The sequence below is a fragment of the Oryctolagus cuniculus genome, chromosome 11 (genome assembly GCF_964237555.1).
Source record: "Oryctolagus cuniculus chromosome 11, mOryCun1.1, whole genome shotgun sequence".
In the NCBI taxonomy this organism is placed as follows: domain Eukaryota; kingdom Metazoa; phylum Chordata; class Mammalia; order Lagomorpha; family Leporidae; genus Oryctolagus; species Oryctolagus cuniculus.
The window spans coordinates 107,908,879-107,926,807 of NC_091442.1; the positions used below are offsets into that span (position 1 = coordinate 107,908,879).

At 50.5% G+C, this 17,929-nt stretch overlaps 1 protein-coding gene and 1 long non-coding RNA gene across 8 annotated transcripts in view; one reads left to right on the plus strand and one right to left on the minus strand.

The window, feature by feature from the left end:
* The window catches only part of APPL2 (adaptor protein, phosphotyrosine interacting with PH domain and leucine zipper 2), a 57,837-nt gene extending 47,151 nt beyond the window's left edge, over nt 1-10,686 (minus strand). For 2 of the 6 annotated variants that reach the window (XM_070052800.1, XM_070052798.1), the window contains exon 1: nt 3,306-3,551. In XM_070052800.1, the coding sequence (XP_069908901.1) occupies nt 3,306-3,359 (54 nt within the window). In that variant the 5' untranslated portion in view covers nt 3,360-3,551. Of the gene's footprint in view, nt 1-3,305; nt 3,564-6,304; nt 6,328-9,178; nt 9,231-10,628 lie in introns of those variants that run through there. The other 4 variants (XM_051846055.2, XM_070052799.1, XM_008257119.4 and 1 more) reach the window with 4 other exon arrangements.
* Nucleotides 2,887-6,898, plus strand: LOC138844422 (uncharacterized). Of its 2 annotated transcripts, none has more exons than XR_011380245.1 (3): nt 2,887-3,059; nt 6,170-6,293; nt 6,409-6,898. It is a non-coding gene; the product is annotated as an uncharacterized lncRNA (long non-coding RNA). The 2 variants fall into 2 exon arrangements; XR_011380244.1 differs by lacking the exon at nt 2,887-3,059 and adding an exon at nt 4,991-5,124.
* Nucleotides 10,687-17,929: the final 7,243 nt, after the last annotated feature.

Genomic DNA, 17,929 nt, shown 5'->3' on the forward strand with positions numbered 1-17,929 from the left:
TGCTCCACTTCCAATCCAGCTCCCTGCTAATGCGCCTGGCAAAGCAGTGGAAGACGGCCCATGTGCTTGGGCCCCTGCACCCACGTGGGAGACCCAGAAGAAGCTCCTGGCTCCTGGCTTCAGATCAGCTCAGCTCCAGCTGTTGCAGCCATTTGGGGAATGAACTGGTGGATGGAAGACCTCTGTCTCTGTCTCTTCCTCGCTCTGTCTGTAACTCTGCCTCTCAAATAAATAATCTCTAAAAAAAAAAAAAAGTGCATCATAAATAAAAAGAGCCATGGAGCAAGACCCCTGAGCAGTGAAATGTACAAAGCACTCAGGCTATGTGTGAGGCCTTCGGCTTGAGCAAACACAGGGACTAGGTGGCTGGAGACGGCTGCTCCCAGCTGGGCCACCCAGCCTGTCCTCTTTGACTCCTCAGTGTTTCGGTCATGCTAACTGCAAAACACACGAGACACCCAAACAGCAAGCCACAGTGCTTCCGTCTTCACCTAACCTCAAAAGCTGCTACATGCAGGACGAGAGGACGAGCCCCCAACGCAGCAGGAGCTGCAGGAGCTGCAGGGGCTCACGGCTCACTTGTGCTCCTATCAGAGCAGCGCTCACGGCGTACTGGGACGGCTCCCCAGAACAGACTGAGCGCCAGTGGGGGGCAGGCCCCCACTTATCACCACATGCCCACAGCCAGCAGAGGCAGGAGCTCACCAACAGCCACGGACAGCAAATATCCGAATCCCTAAAACCTCCCACTCTCTCAGGTCAGAGCCAGGCAGAAAGGCCGGGCGTCCGCCCACAGTCTAGCTTACAACCATGGAGCAGCACCGCGAGCTAGAAAGGAGGGAATGAGTGCATGTGTCCAGGGCCAGTCAACGCCCATTCAGCTCTTCTTGGGTCACTCGGCGCAAATACAAAAGCTTCTGTGTTCATCAGTCCTGTGCAAGCAGGTGACTAAAGCCTCCCTCGCAGCTGCTCCCCAGAAACCAGAGGAAACAAAACGCACAGGCTCTGGGGGAAAACGTTTTAGGTGGCCGACAGTGGCCAGGCCAGGGGCCAGGGGCCTGGGCTAACGTGCGCAATCCTCTAGTCATGGCCATCGGCCGGGCCGCCGAGCTCTCGGGCAGTGCCTTCTCTTCTCTGCTCTCCAGTCGTTTCTAGAGGACCAGCTATAAAAGATGGCTGGGGGATCCAGTGAGCTGATACAACAGGGCCTGGCAATAAAACGCACTCAGGAGCTCCGGCTGTCTTCATCTTTTCACGTAAGAGGAAGGTGCTGGGCAAGCTTCCCTCTGGTCCGAGTCTATGAATCGCCCTGGGAGCGAGGCCGGGCCGGGCCAGGCCCAGGCCACCTGCCATCCAGCGCTACCCGCTCTGCGGAGCGTCCCGGACCTTACAGTGCGCGTGCGTGCTGTTCCACAAGCACAACAGGACCCCTCACAGGGTGCGGCCGAGGTCGGCAGCAATGATAGAGGCACTCCCTTCGTGAAGAGGCACGTCCAAGCGCAATGACAGTGTCCACAGTCATAAACGCCACGCGTACAGCCGCAAGCAGGCAGACAGGACGGACCGCTGCGGCTCCTGCGGCTCCCTGAGCACACACCTGGGCTCCCTGCCTCTCGCTCTGCAGATCTGGGCTAACTGGGCCGGCCTCTCGGTGGGGATTTGCTGACCCGCCCCCATCCCAGGAGAAGTCAGGGACAGGGTCGGAATTAGAATCCAGGCCTGCCAGACCGCTCACTGCGTCCTCAGGGCAGAGTAAACCCTACAAACCACTCTCCCAGTGTAGACTCGCTTGTGGGAGCCAGGACCTTAGGGAGGACAACATGGCGGCAGTTAGTGCGACCTCTCTCACGTGGCTCGGCCATCACCACGTCTGGTAAGGAAAGCAGTGTATCTTAGCACCTCGGTATCCCCAGCCACAGAGCAAACAGAAATCCCTGGTTACAGTGACTGTTAGAAACTTCCTCTTTCTGACGTCCAGATCCCACACAACAGGTACAGATGGCTGAGGTGCCTTCTGAAACTGTCTTCTGTCCACTGAACAACACAAGTCTCATACAGGAGGCCTTGGGAAGGTCAGGCAGCCCAGTGGATGTGAATTTAAGAAAGGAAAAAAAAAAGCCACAGCTTGCTTTCAGTTACGCAGGAATGGGCACGCAGAGCTTCTGATCTATTCTGGGCTGGAGGGGTGCTGAGCAGGTGTAGGGACCTGCACTCAAGGATCACCCTAGGAGGGCGCGATTCCCTCCAGGGAGAAAAGGGACTGGGACCCAGGACGACCAGGCAAGACCAGAACAGCTTAACTGCATTCGGATTTTCCCAGAGTGGAGACAGTAAGGAATAGACACTTATTTCAATAACCCAAGAATGCACACAGGAGGGCAGATTTGAAGTTGGGGAAATGTTAAAGGAAGAGGAATGGGGCTGGCGCTGTGGCACAGCAGGTAAAGCCATCGCCTGCAGTGCCGGCATCCCATATGGGCGCTGGTTCGAGTCCCGGCTGCTCCACTTCCGATCCAGCTCCCTGCTGTGGCCTGGGAAAGCAGCAGAGGATGGCCCATGTCCTTGGGCCCCTGCACTCACGTAGGAGACCTGGAAGAAGCTCTTGGCTCCTGGCTCCAGATCAGCTCAGCTCTGGCCTTTGCAGCCATTTGGGGAGTGAACCAGCAGATGGAAGATCTCTTTCTGCCTCTCAAATAAAATAAATAAATCTTTTAAAAAAGGAAGAGGAACAAAAGACCCCAGAGCAAAGGCTCCGGGTCAGGAACTCATTTGCTGAAGCTACAGGCAGCTTTGGCCCGCAGCTCAGAGCCTTTGACTCGCGTGTTTGCTAAACAAGCTCCCCTGTGCCACAAATAGGGCAAGCAGCGTAATCCTCTCTCTGCAAGTGGGACAACGATGCCAGGGAGGCCTGGGGCCGCGGGGACGGCATCCGGCTCCTCGCCTCCCATCCTGGCCCGAAACCCACCAGGTCTCATGACACCAGTACTAGCGCGGGACGGAGCTCGCAAGCAGTGAAACAGGACAAGACCTCGCGCCAGACCCAGCCGACAACTCTCCAGGTACTTCCCCACTGCACTCAACAGCCAGGAGGGACACGCATCACCCCTACTTTGCACAGGACAAAGCGAAGACACCAAACGCTGATCTGCCCCGAGCACTCGGCTCCTAAGGCAGGCGGTCCTCACCCCACAGCTCGGTCTCAGCTGAGGCTGGAAGGTCGTCACGACACCGTCCACGACCCCCACGGCCGCGGGGTCTGCCCGCCCACCCCCTCCGGAGGATCCGGCCTCACGCCGCGGGCGTACCTGGGGGCTGTCCTGCAACGCCTCCTCCAGCAGGAGCTTGTCCACGGCGGGCATGGCGCGGCGCGGCGGGGCCGAGGGCCGGACGGGAGGACGAAAGGCGAGAGGCGCGGCCGTCCAGGGTGCTGTGGGCTCCGGCGACGCGGCGGACGCTCCGTGCCCGCGGTAGCCACGCGCGCGCCCACGCCTGCCCAGTGGCCGCCGCCGCCCGCCCGCCGGCCCGCCTCCCCGGCCAGCCCAGCCCAGCCCCCGGCCAGCCGGCCGGATCAACAGGAAGTGTGGCGAGCGGAGGCCGGGACACCGGAAGTGTGGCGGGATCAGGCCAGGTACCGGAAGTGTGGCTGCCCCACTTCCGCTTCTGCACGCAGAGGGATTGCTTGCGGTGTTGGGGCTCCGCTTTCGGCAGTGAGCGCACAGAATGAGTGAAACCGAAGAAAGGGGTCTCTAGGGTAGGAAGATAAGGCTTTATCTGCTTGTGGGCGCCCGAAAAGCCTGCTGAGTGGAAGGAGATAGGAGCGAACGGATTTTGCTGCGGTTATTCTCACTACACACGAGGACAGCCCTGCTCTTGGCACATCTGGTTCAGTGCTGTCATCGGACAGGAGAAAATGGGACGCAGAGAATTAAATGACTTGGTTAGGGTCAAGCTGAAAGCCAGAGGAAGAGGGATGTCATTGTGCCCTTGGCCTGCGCCATTCTATGGCTTCCATCCTGCTTGGTTTCCCCACCATATACTTTCTTCCCTGAAGGGGAATCATGCTCATACGTGCTGCTCCATTTTCCTCTATTTCCTACCAAGTGCAATTCAGTTAATTTCACATTACCTTCATATAATATCCCAGACGCTTTAAAAATCTAATCTGTCCCTTTTAAAACTATTGTGAAGTTTCGGACATCCCCTTAACAGTATCTGAAATTCGTGGACACCTGTGAGGTTAGTGACAGGGGTTTGAAGATGGACAGTGTGGAGTTGCCATGACATCCGGGGAGAGAGAGGATGAGCCCCCTGCAAGTCGTATGTAACCTTTGGCCCATTGAAGACCAATGGGGGAAAGACACCGTTAGACATAAAAAGGGCCCAAGAAGGGACCAGGTCAGAGAAAGACTCGGGGTTTGAGAATGAGAAAAGAAAGACGGAAGGGAGGAGAGGGGAGGTGCAGCTGCCAAGGGTGCTCCGGGCTCAGGTGACCCGTTTGGAGAAGATGCTCAGCAAACGGCATGGGGGGAGGGGGTAGGCAAGTTTTTTCCTCTGCCTGCAGTGCCGTTCCTCCTGCTTCCCTGTCTCGCCGGCCCAGCTACCACCTTCACATCCCAGATTAACGTGAGCTTCTGTGAACATTTCATTTCCTCCTGTCCCCCTAAGGGAAGTAGGTCTTCCTTTCCTTCAATGTGCATCCATGGCACTCGGCTGGATTGTTCTAGAATAACACCTGTAATTGTTCCCAACCCAGCCATCCAGCTAGAGTGAGCAGAATCTTTTTCTTATTTATTTCTGTAATTATAGTGCCTAGTCCATTACCTAGCACAAAACAATTGCTTGATGAATGCTTATTAAAACGTAATGTGTATTATTATAAGTTACACATGATTAGTACTCCAGAGTTTAGGAAGTGTTTCCATGATCTGCTTTCATTTGACACCATCATGCTGTGACATTCTGCCTGTTACTCATTCACTGCTTAGCATCTGCTGTGTGCTCGACTCTGCTTTAGAAGCTGAGGATTTAACTTGAAGAAAATAGAAGTCCCTGCCCTAATGGAGCTTACGTTGTGATAGGGGTGAAGGATTCCGGGAGGTGACCAAACTTGGAGCTGAGAACTGAGTAAGATAATTGAGTAGCAAAGCCTGGCGTGAACAGCATGTGCAAAGACCCTGAGGCATGCACACCAGTTTGAGAAAGAGCGGAAAGGCCAGAGTGGCTGGAATGGAGAGAATAGAGGGAGAAGAATGGGAGGAGATGAGGAGAGGGCAGGGGACTGAGCCCAAGGCAAGATCTAGCAGCTGGTGAGGTTGGAGGAAAATGAGGAGAGGGATACAGCCCCTAGAAACCTTGTTAATAGGAAACTCAGAGGTACTAATCCTGCTAAAAGCCTTTGACCCACAATGTCAAATGCAGCTAGGAGATCAAGTGAGAAAAGACTTGAAATTGACCTCTGGGCCTGCCAACAGGAAAGCTGTTGGTACAACTTTGATAAGAGCAGTTTTACTTCCAAGCAAGGTGGTGGAAAGAAAACAAAGACAGTTCTTCCTAGAACTCTTCCAGCAAGGGGATGGTTGGAGGGGAAGTACCCTCAGGAGATGGTGAGCTAGAGAGGTATTTTTTGTTTGCTTTAAAGAAAGCTTCAGACTTTGGGTAAATATTTCACCTTTCCAAATCTGCTTCCTCGTCTATGGTGCGGAGAATGACAAAGTTAATCACTAGCTCTTGCCTATGCACTTCTGGGTCCTGCATTCATCAGGACCTTTTCTGTCGCAAACTGCATAACCCTAACTCCTGTTAGCTTACAGAAAACGGGAAAGGCTGAAACTGAGGGGGGAGGAGCCAGTTCCTCAGATGCCTTGTCTACTGTCAGGAATGACCCAGTAGAGTGGGAAAAAGTTGGAACATGGGAGAGGGAAGTGACAATTACAAGAGCAGAGTCACTGAGCAGACAACAAGGAGTGGGGCTGAACCACAAGGACGGTTCAGAGAGATACTGGGCACAGTGAGTTGGTGGATGGCCTGGGGGAGCAGGAAGGAGTTCCTTCCTGTCTTTCTTGGTTCTCAGCAAGATAAGAGGCAAGGCCATCGACTCCAAACCATGATGGTAAAGAAAGGAGAGGGGAGGGGGTGCGTGCTAGTCAAAGTGGTCACATCCGTTTTACAGATGCTGCTACTTAGGCCCAGATGTGACAGAGCCAGGCTCCCAGATGCCAGGGCAGCAACCAAAGAGAAGAAGGAAGTCTGCTCAGGCTACCTGGCCCTGGGACGCCACTCCCTTCACCCACCAGGTCTGATTCACCTTGAATGCTCTGTGTTTGTTGAATGACTAACTTCCTGTCTCTCCACCCGGGACTCCAGCTGTGTTTGCACTGACCATCTGTGCGTGCACTTTGCTTCTTGCAGCCAGTCCATGGGAGCTAAAAGAGGGAGCCGAAGACCTGCAAGGAGAACGGAGACCTTGAGGTCTGAAAGGCCACTGTGGAGACCAATGAAAGAGAGGGAGAGGGAAAGGACCTCACCCTTTCCGGAGTGGTCATCTCATGATGGGATCTGGCCCTGATGGCCATTCAGGGCACAAATATGATCTTGTCACTCTGCTGTTGAAAACCTTTGGTGGTGAGAGTGGGCATTTGGTGCTGTGGTTAAGCCAGCACCCTTGGCTCCACTCCCAACCCCAGCTTTCTGATAATGTGCAGCAGGTAATGGCCCGAGTACTTGAGTCCCTACCACCCACATGGGAGAGACCTGGATTGAGCTCTGGGCTCCTGGATTCAGCCTGGCTCAGCCCTAGCTGTTGCAAACATTTGGTGAATGAAGCAGCAAATGGGAGTACCCCCACCCAACCCCGTATCTGTCTCTGTGCCTCTCAAATAAATTGAAATTCATTTTAAAATCCTTTGGTTATAATAATAATGATAATTGCACACATATGTTGCTGTAGCTATTGCCATGTGCCAGGGATACTATTTTGACTGCCTTACTTCTATGACTTGAAAGTAAGTGTCCCTCCAAGATTCACACATTGACACTTAATCGCCAAGGCAGCGGCCTTAAGACTAAAGGCAGTGAGGGTGGGAGTAGCACCCTAATCCAAGGGCTTGGAAGAGTCTGTTTGTCCCTTTTGTCCTGCATGTGAGAACACAGCAGTAAATACTTTCACAGAGCAGAGAGTGACTCCTTCCCAGATACCAAATCTGCTGGCACATTGATCTTGGAAGCTTCCAGGACTGTGAGGAATACATTTGTATTACTTGTAAATTACTCCATCTAAGGTATTCTGTACAGCAGCCCAAAGAGACATAGACAATTCTCTCCTAAAATCTCATCCAACATCTCATTGGCTTCTGGATTTTGAAGATGAGAAAGGCTGATTTCCATTTCCGGTTGCTGAGGCACAAGGATCAGGGCCTTCAGTCCAGTGGGAAAATGTGGTCTTTGACTGAAAAGGTGTCCCATGTCGTGTTTGGGAAGATGGCCAGATACATTGAGGAAAATCGGCAGCTGCCGGGTGACAGGTGCCCTGGCACCTAGTGGGTTTGGCTGTACAACAACCATGTGTACCACAGGAGTGAAAGATCTTCAGGCTGGAGGCCAGTATCTCGGGGGACTAGCTGGGGTCCCTGGGGACCTGCTTGGGAACGTTCACCGAGACCCAGCAGTTCCACTTGCACATCCCCGCTCGGGTTGACCTGGCATCCTCTGCCGAGTCTGAAGTGTGGAGGAAGTCTGGGCAGAGCAGTCCTTCCGGTGTGAGAACCATGTTTTGAAATCTGCGCTAGGTGGAATCACTGACAGCGCTTCTCAGTGCCAGGGAGTGGTGGTGTGCTCCATGACGGACATCCCTCTGGGTTCTGGCACGGCAGCAAAGTCGACACCAGACTGCAGGGAAGCAGACCCCATGGCCATCATGCTATTTCCTCCAGCAGACACTGGGCAATATGTGTGGCGTGAAGAATACTGGCTTAATAAAAGTCATCACGGAGCTGGTGCTGTGGCATAGTGGGTAAAGTTGCCACCTGGGAAGCCAGCATCCCATATGAGCACTGATCTGAGACCTGGCTGCTCCGCTTCTGATCCAGCTCCCTGCTAACGCGCCTGGGGAAGCAGCAGAAGATGGCCCAAGTGTTTGGGCCCCTGCACCCATGTGGGAGACCCAGATGAAGCTCCTGGTTCCTGGCTTCTGCCTGGCCCAGCCCTGGCTGTTAATGCTGTTTGGGGAGTGAACCAGTGGATGGAAGCACTCTCGCTCTCTCTCTCTCTCCTTTTCTCTCTGAATCTTTGCTTTTCAAATAAATCAATCAATCAAAAAAGCCAAGTCATCACAAGGACAGTCTTTACATGGAAGGGCCTCACTTTGTTCCTGTTGTGTGTAGTCTCTACCATCATGCTGAATTTTGTCAACTCTGGGACCTCTTCAGGGACTTCTTAGTTTAATGAGCTGTCACTGACAAATGCAGGCTCGATGCTTCCTGTACACAGTGGCTCAAAGATGGGATTTTAAGGGTTGGTGCTGTAGAGCAGCAGGTTAAAGCCCCCTCCTGCAGCATCGGCATCCCAAATGTGTGCCAGTTCAAGTCCCTGCTGCTCCACTTCTGATCCAGCTTCCTGAGGATGTGCCTGGGAAGGTAGTGGAGGATGGCCCAGGTCATTGGGCCCCTGCACCCACCTGGGAGACCCAGAGGAGGCTCCTGGCTCCTGGCTTCAGATTGGCTCAGCTCTGGCTGCTGTGGCCATTTGGGGAGTGAATCAGCGGATGGAAGACCTCTCTCTCTTTCTGTCTCTACCTCTCTCTGTAACTCTTTCAAATAGACAAAATAGACCTTCAAAAAAAAAAAAATGGGATTTTGGATCTCTGTATTTGTGATGAAATAGAATATCCCCTATCACATACTTGAACTTCAGGGTTTCTTATTCTGAGCTACAGGTTCTAAATTGTTGGAACTGAGGCCACAAACAGCTTGTCATCATTATCTGTGATAACTCTTTGTCTTCTAAACTTATAAGAATATAGTGGATTTTATCATTTATTATTATCATGAAAGATAGATATTGCCACATCTGGGATTTTTCCAATGGAATTTGACTAAGTTAACAAGGGCAATTTATCCAGCTATTTGTCTACACTGTGTGATGTAAAAGAAAAACCTGGTTTCAAACCAGTTCTGCCACCTACCAGCTATATGACCTTGGATGAGTCACTCAGCTTTAATGTGCTTCATTTTCTTCTGTTTAAAAAAGAAAAAAAAACCACAAAACTGAAATCAGCTTTAACCATCCACTACTTAAGAATAATATTTTAAAGTTAGAAATCATGGTTGTAAATCTACTAGGCACTTCCTGGAAAATGCTAAGTCTTGAATAAGTGGTAAGAGTAATTTTTATATTGACATATTATCTATTCCTTTTAGTAAGCATAGGTCCTATGAATAGAATTTGATTACAGGTTCTTTTTTATCCTGAATGATCCCAGGCTGGAGTTTTTTTTTTTTTTTTCATCACCTTGATTCATAAAATATAATTTCTCTGAACCTTTTGCTTACCTGGTTGGACTGGACTGGACCAAAAGCATTACTCAGAGACTCTGAAACAATAATTCAGCTTCTTCACCCTTCCCATGCTTCTCAAAACTATTTTATGAAAGTGTATTTTAAAAATCAGTAACATTTTATGGAAAGATTGTTAAGGCTCCCTGTATCATAAGACCATTTTTTTCAATGAATATACTCATTTTTAATGCTGAAGAAGATAACTAAAGATAAAACACTTTTGACTACAGAAAGGCGCTCTACCAACTCCTGTTTTTCTGCATAAACTTGATTTTGTAGCATCTTTTCAACCCTTCTCCCTCCCCGGATTTTGTGTTTAGCCTTAGATTCAGTGAAGGCGGAAGCTAACCAGTGAACAGTATTTTGATGGTGGCATTTAATATGTACTTGGGAACTAACCAACCTCAGACTTTTTACATTGTTACTATGTATCACGCGTTCCCTTTGCTGGTGAGCACACAGTAGACTAAAACATGAGATTGATTTTTTTCCCCCAATAACTTCGCAAAACTGAGTGGGTCAAAGCTCTGACAAAGGTTCTGCCCCAGAAGAACAGAGGGAGGGTGCTCTTCTCCACCTAGCTTAGCATTTTGGCTTCTTTGTGGCTGTAAGTGTTGGAACATTGAAGAGACACTTCAAGAAACGAAGCTGAGGGTTGGCGCTGTGGTATCATGGGTTAAGCGGCTGCCTGCAACACCAGCATCCCGTGTGGCTGCTGGTTCAGGCCCAGCTGCTGCACTTCCAATCCAGCTCCCTGGGAAAGCAGTGGAAGATGGCCCAAGGGCTTGGACCTTTACCACTCATGGGGGAGACCTGGATGAAGCTCCCGGCTCCCGGCTTCCGCCTGGCCCAGCCCCAGCCACTGCAGCCACCTGGGGAGTGAACCAGTGGATGGAAGACCTCTCTATCTTTCCCTCTCTATCTCTGCCTTTCACATAAATATGTTAATAAAATAAATCTTAAAAAAAAAAATGAAGCTGTAGTATCCTAGAAAGAACAATAACAGGGCCCTGGGCTGTTGAGCACCGCTTCACATAGTTAAACTTTGATTGCAGAAGGAAAAAGTCAGCCATTTACCTCAACCAGGCGAAGCTGCAGAGTCGCCACGTGTGGGAGATGTTATTCTGCACCCTTCGCGTTCTCACCTATGGACGAGGAAATAAAATAAAGTGAATGAGTGCCCATCTAGTCTCGTTTGGGTGCTTACCCGCGTTAACCTACCTCCATTATCCGGAAGTTGAGTAGTTTACTCACGATTCTAGATGTGGAATCCTATTCTACTTGTTGCTAAGTGCTATTTTTGCTGCATGGGGAAAAAACGGTCTTGACTATTGTTTAAAAGACCTTTGATTAAAATGAAAACTGTGGGTGCTCAAAGCAGACGGCTCTTCCGGAGGGCTGCACCGTCTCTGGACTCGGGCACACACCGAGCTGTCAAGCCGCCATTGGCCCTCCAGGTGCGCGCTCTGCTTCCCGTGCATGTTAGAAGACAAAGGCCCGGAGACGCTGTTAAAGGGCCAAGTCCTAAGAACTTGGGCTTTGCTGGCCACGTGGCCTCTTGGAGCTATGAAACTCTGCTCTTAGAGCACAAAAGCAGCCTTGGACGGAATGAAATGTTCAACCAAGCCTGGCTGCCTTCCAGGAAAACATCCCGCTCATGCAGACAGGCAGTGAGCCTCGTGGGTATCAGGAAGAAGATCGAAGTGAGAAGACCCCCAGGCTGGGAGACAATATCTGCAAACTGTCTGCCCGAGAAGCGGCACCTGTATCCAGAATCTGCACGCTCAGCTCTTACAACTTAGAAATGGACAGAAGGTTTAGGTAGAACTGCTCCAGAGAAGACACACAAATGGCCAATGAGCAGGTGAAACGATATTCCACGTCACTAATCAAGGAAGTGAGATACCACTTCAGGCCCACCAGGGTGGCTACAATAGGCAGTAGCAAGGGTTGGGGATGAGGATGTGGAGAAATTAGAATCCTCCTAGGCTGCTGTAGGTTGAGCCTCAGTGAGAAACAGGTTGGCCGCTACTCAACAAAGGTTTGCTACCCTGTGATCCGGTGACTCCACTTCTAGGTATACAGAAAGGAAAACTAATGCAAAAACTTGGATGGCAATGTCCCTAGCAGCATTATGATAGCCAAAAGGTGGAGATAAACCACATGTTTGTCTGCTGATGAGTGTATGAATAAGACATTTACCTGCACAACAGAATGCTAGTCCATCCTACAAAGCAGTTGAACGCTGAGATGTGCAACAGTGAGGATGCATCTTGGAAACACTCCCCATGGGAGAAGCCAGACACAAAAGGCCATGTACTGGCATTGTGGTGCAGTAAGGTATGCTACTGCCTGCTGTGCCGTCATCCCGTACAAGCACCAGTTGAGTCCTGGCTGCTCGGCTTCCTAACCAGCTCCCTGCTAATGCGCCTAGAAAAGCAGCAGAAGATGGCCCAGATACTTGGGCCCCTGCCACCCACGTGGGAGACCCAGATGGAGGTCCAGGCTCCTGGCTTCAGCCTGGCCCAGCCCCAGGTATTGTGGCCATTTGGGATTGAGCCAACGGAAGATGTGTTTCTCCTTCTCTATGTCTGTAACTCTACCTTTCAAATAAATAAATCCTTTAAAAAAGGCAAAAATAGATAAATAAAGATGCAAGGGGCTAGCATTGGTGTAGCAGGTAAAGCTGCCACCGGTGACATTGACATCCCTTACAGAAGCTCCCTGCTAATGGCCTGGGGAAAGCAATGGAGGATGACCCCAGTGCTTGGGCCCCTGCCACCTATGTGGGAGGCCTGGAAGCAGCTTCTGGTTCCTGGATCCTGGTTTTGGTCTGGCTCAGCCCTGGCCACTGCAACCATCTGGGACTAAGCCAGCAGATGGAAAATTTTGCTCTCTCTCTTTAACTCTGCCTTTCAAATAAATAAATAAATATTAAAAAAAAAAAAAAGATGAGAAAAATGAGGGCTAGGTTGTTGAAGGAAGTTGGCTATAGTTGGCTAATTTCCGAACAGGGCTTTGAAGGAGGCAGTCTCTCTAGAACGCGTGTTCCTATCCCAGCCTCTCCAGGGTCTCCCTTCAGTGGCTCCTCACTGCTAGAGTAGACAGCTGTATTCCCCAGCGGGACACACAAGCCCCTGATTACTGTGCTGATGTCAACCTTTGGCCATGGCCCTGTGTGCATGCGAAGTTCATTGTCACCCTTGAAACCAGGGTCGCATGCCTGTGTCTCTGAAGAGACCATTTCCTTCGGCCCCAAATGCCTTTCCCCAGGAGGTCCTTCACAAGTTCAAGTTCTAAATCTCTGCCCACGCTTCACTTCTGTGGTTGGTGACAATCAAATCAATGTATGTTAATGAAGTGTGTACTTTGATGCAAGCATGGAGCTAGGCGCTGGAAGTTCAGTGACTTGGGCTTCCCTGCCTTTGAGGAAGCCATAACTAACGATGCCAGACAATGAAAGAGATAATGGTTTACACAGGGGATAGCACACAGGATGCGAGGGAGCCATGGCAGAGCAGCCACAGGCTAAGGCTACCATGTCTGGGAATCAGGACAGGAGTGTGGAGAAGGAAGGAGAGCAGCCACTATCTAGCCAGTTGGTCTTGTGGTTCTTCCCAGGTTTGTGTGCCTGAGGCCCACATTGTAACTGCAGGCAAAATAAATGCTAGTGATTATTCTTATATAGTATATTTAATATAAATCTTCGGAGCAGTGTTCCAAGGAATAAGTTTTTTGAACTCTATGGCCCAAAATGGCTGCTGCTTCTCTAGTCATTAAATTGACATTCATACATTCATACCAGGAGGTTGGAGAAAGCAACAGGGAAGAACACAGTTCCTCCTGAATGGCACACACGACTTCTGCTCACACCCATTCCATGAGCCATGACTTTTTTTTTTTTTACAAGATTTATTTATTTGAAAGGCAGAGTTAGAGAGAGAGAGAGAGATAGAGAGAGAAACAGATCTTTCTTCTGTTGGTTCACTCCCCAAATGGCCATAATTTCCAAGGCAGGGCCAAGCTGAAGCCAGGAGCCAGGAGCTTCATCCAGGTCCCCCACATGGGAGCAGGGATCCAAGCACTTAGGCCATCTTCCATGGCTTTCCCAGGTGCATTAGCAGGGAGCTGGATCAGAAGTGGAGGAGCCCAGACTCAAACCAGCACTCATATGGATGCTGGTGTCACACACGGTGGCTTAACTCAGTGCGCCACACTGCTGTCCCCAACCAGAACTTATCACCCATCCCATGAGCCAGAACTTATCATAGGACTACGCATAACCATAAGGGAAGCTGGAAAGTTGGCCTTTTTCCAGGTATGGTACGCTCAGTTGAGAACCAAGGGTTCTTCTCACACATTGCTGGTGAGAACATAAAATGGTGCAGCCCCTGTGGAAAGCAGAGAGCTCCTCAAAAAGTTAAGCATGAAGTTATCATCTGACTCAGTAAGTCCCCCCCGCCCCCCGCCAGCATGTACCCATGAGAATTGAAAGCATCTGTTAACCCAAAAACTTGCACACAGCATCCATAGGAGTGCTATTGGTGACAGCCAACAAGTAGGAAGCAAACGAAACGTCCATGAACTGACGGTTAAACAGAAGGTGACGTTGTGGTATGCCCAACAAGGGGCTACTGTTTGCAAATGAAAGAATGAGGTTGAACCTTGAAAGCACATGCTAGAGGAAAGAAACCACACAAAAAAGGCCATACGAGGACCGCTGCCGTGGCTCACTAGACTAATCCTCCACCTGCAGCGCTGGCACCCCGAGTTCTAGTCCCGGTCGGGGCTCCGGTTCTGTCCTGGTTGCTCCTCCTTCAGTCCAGCTCTCTGCTGTGGCCCTAGAGGGCAGTGGAGGATGGCCCAAGTCTTTGGGTCATGCACCGCATGGGAGACCAGGAGCTCTGGCTTCGGATCGGGGCAGCGCACTGGCCGTAGCGGCCATTTGGGGGGGTGAACCAACGGAAAAGGGAGACCTTTCTCTCTGTCTCTCTCTCTCACTGTCCACTCTGCCTGTCAAAAAAAAAAAAAAAAAAAAAAGGCCATCCGACTCCAGGTATGTGACAGGTCCAGGATTGGCCAATCCCTCGAGATAGGAAATGTAACCAACCATCACTGCCAGGAGCTAGAGGGGGCAGGGAATGGGGAGCAAGTGCCAACAGGGATAGGATGGTTCTGATGGCTAATGAAATCTCCTGGAATTAGAGAGTAGCGAGGATTGCACAACTTTGTCAATCTACAAGGCATGGAACTGTACACTTTAAAATGAGGACTTTTGGGTGGGCACTTACACCAGTGGTTAAGACCTTGGTTAAGATGTCTGTGTCCCACACTGGAATACCTATAGACCCTGGGCAGACCCTGGTCTATAGGGCAGACCCTATAGACCCTCCAAGCAGTGATGGAGGCTCCAGTGGCTGGGTCCTTACCACCCCCGTGGGAGACCCAGATTGAGTTCTTGAGTCCTGGCTTTGACTTGGCCCAGCCAGGAACCATTGTGAATATAATTTTAAATAAAGACAGAATTTTATTATGGGAATTACACCTTCATAAAAAATAATGGATGAATAAAAAAACCCTAGGGTTCGATTATTGAAAGAAAAGAAAGGAATAACAATTAGGGATAATGGTCTCTGTCTGATTTCCCTAAAATGAGTTTGTCATAAAAGGTGACTTATAGATTGTATTTGGGTTAGTGGGCTAGAAGGGAATTTTAAAAAAGGAAAAGCAATAAAATCTTAAGCAGAGGCAGAGTGAGAAGAGGCCAGGAAGGGCTGTTTTCCAGTCGTGGAGCTGTGGCCTCAGTGTGTCACCACCTTCTTGGGTGTCTCACTGGGAATTAAGATTTGACTTTCCACTTGAACTCATAAAACAAGACAAAGTTTAGGAAAACAATGTTTCAGTCATACAGTCACCGGCTTTCAACTCAGCAAAACTAGCCACGGGGCTCTTGGCTACCAGCGACCTTGAATGTGGGAATTGTCAGAATTTGGGAGCTAAGCCAGAAAACTCATGGTCTGGCCCTCATAATACTTGGTTAATAAGCCAGAAACCCCAAAGAGTAGCAGCGTGAATATCCCGGAATGTGAACGCCGGGGTCTACAGGAAAGAGTGCTACCAAAACGTCACCGAGCAGGAAGACAAAGTGTAGCCCCATCAAAAGGTCACCGGCTTTGAAGCAACCTGAGTCCAGGCCTTGGAGTCTGCCAGCCCTAAGACTTGGGGTAAATCATTTAACCCTTCTGGGCCTCACCACTTCTCCACGATATGGGCATGCTATTCCCCATGTCACATGCTGTTTCCACAGGCACCCACCTATATGTCTGTGTTGGTCAAGATTCTTTCCATAGCAAATGACAGAAGCCCAACTCCAAGCAGCCTAGGCAAATGAAAGGCTGGGGTGGGGAGGGCTAGGTCTCCCTGGCTGTGTAAGGCAAGCCAGGAACTGCCTGGAGTAGGAACTCCAGTCTCTTGGAGCTCTCCACTCCACAATGTCTTCACTCTCTCACACCCGAGTCTCAGAGTTGCTAGAACCACGTCAGCTCACAGCTGCAGGCTTGCTTCTGGGGCGAGAGAGGAAAAGGACATCTCCCAGCTTCCATCGGAAAAAGGATTCCAATGATCCTGGCTTTGGACCTGTATCTGCCCACTCCTTGGACCACTAGTTGAGCCGTGTGTGCACATGCACGCACACCCACAGGTGCCACTGTAGGCCCAGCCCAGGTCAGGTCGTACCCCTGAGCCCAAGGAGTTGGGATCCGTTACCAGAAGAAGGGGGGTGGGGGGACTGTATGACAGGAGAGTAGCAAGTCTCCCCAGAACAACCTCCACCCTTCAATGCATCCCCTTCCTCCACCCCATCCCCTTCCTCCACCTCATCCCCTTCCTCCACCCCAGCCTCTCTTCCTCCTCCTCTCTGCGTCACAATGGGAGGCATTGCCCAGTGGCTGAGTCCAGAAATCTTGCAATCCCTCTCGGGGCTTCCTCCGGCCTGCAGTGATTGGCTGAGACTCGGCACACTGACTGCTCGTGCTGCCCTTCTTTCTGTCCCATGTCCCTGCGTGCACCGCGCCAGTTTCAGCCAATGCTATGCACCATGATGTGTCCTCCTGCTCCTTGTTTTAGCTACCTCTGTTTCAGCTTCCGTACCCTGGCCATGGCTATGCTTCCAAAGTGACAGTCTGTGTCTCTTCCCTGCCCAAGGTTTTCTAATGGCTCCCCCACCAACACCAACTAAGCAATTTTGGGAAACCAGGAAAAAGCATCCAGGAAACAAGAGGAATAAGTGCCTGTAGATGCACTAAATTATAAGGCTTATTTGTGTGTGTGTGGTTTTTTTTTTTTTTTTTTTTTTTTTTACTTTTTCTCTCTGTTGCTGTGGATTCGTCCTGAGAGGAGGAGCGCGGTGGGGGCAAGAGGCACAGAGTCACGCACAGACCCTGGGAGTCAGGTGAAAGCAGGCCAGAGGCGAGCAGCCCACAGACTCGTTTATTTCAGTTGGTACAGCAGCTTATATAGCCGAGGTAGCCAATCCAGTCAAGGAGCAGTTTATACCCTAACCAATCACAGCCTGTTGCCGCTGATGCTCACTTGCCAGAGGCCATCTTGGCATGGCCTTCTTATTCCACCACAGTTCTCAACTTCGTAAGGGGTTTGGATTTACTACTTGGTCTTCTTCCAAGTAGAAAAAAAAATTCAAAATATGAATTAATAGCATGAAATTTACTATTTGTCTTTACATGTGCAATGCCAGTTTCATATGAAAATATAAGAACACTTCACTCATGTGTGGAATCACTGGCGTGCCTCAGGAATATTCCATCGCCACTGTTTTTCATTCTTAACACAGCAGGTGAAATGATGCACAAGAGTAACACAACTTTTTTTTTTTTTTTTCATTTCTTGACACACACACATTCTATCAAGACTTGGTAGGGAGTGGCAGCAGCCATGATACGCTCACTAAACCCCTACACATAGTAGGGCCACCAGCATTCTGTGCTCAAGGGCACCCCGCACACCACACGGGAAGGAAGTGGCCAGAAAGTACAGATGTGTACTGTACCCAGCCCCTCTGTTCGTGCCTCTGTGCCCAAGTTCCACTGGACCTCGATCAAACACAAAGCCAAAGATGAACGCACTAAGAATGTCAAGACAATCGACAGCAGCACCTTACACCAAGCACGGAGGCCTTTGGAGGTCCCTCACCAACCATGGCCTCGTGCCCAGGAAGCTGGTGTATACTGTGCTTCCCAGGGAATAGGGGGCCTTTCTGCTCAGTCCTTGGCTCACCTCTTCCCTCTCTCCATTTGCTCCCCCACCTCATCCCACGGAAGCTTCATCTCCTGTAAGGTTGAGCTACTTGCACTTCCCTCACA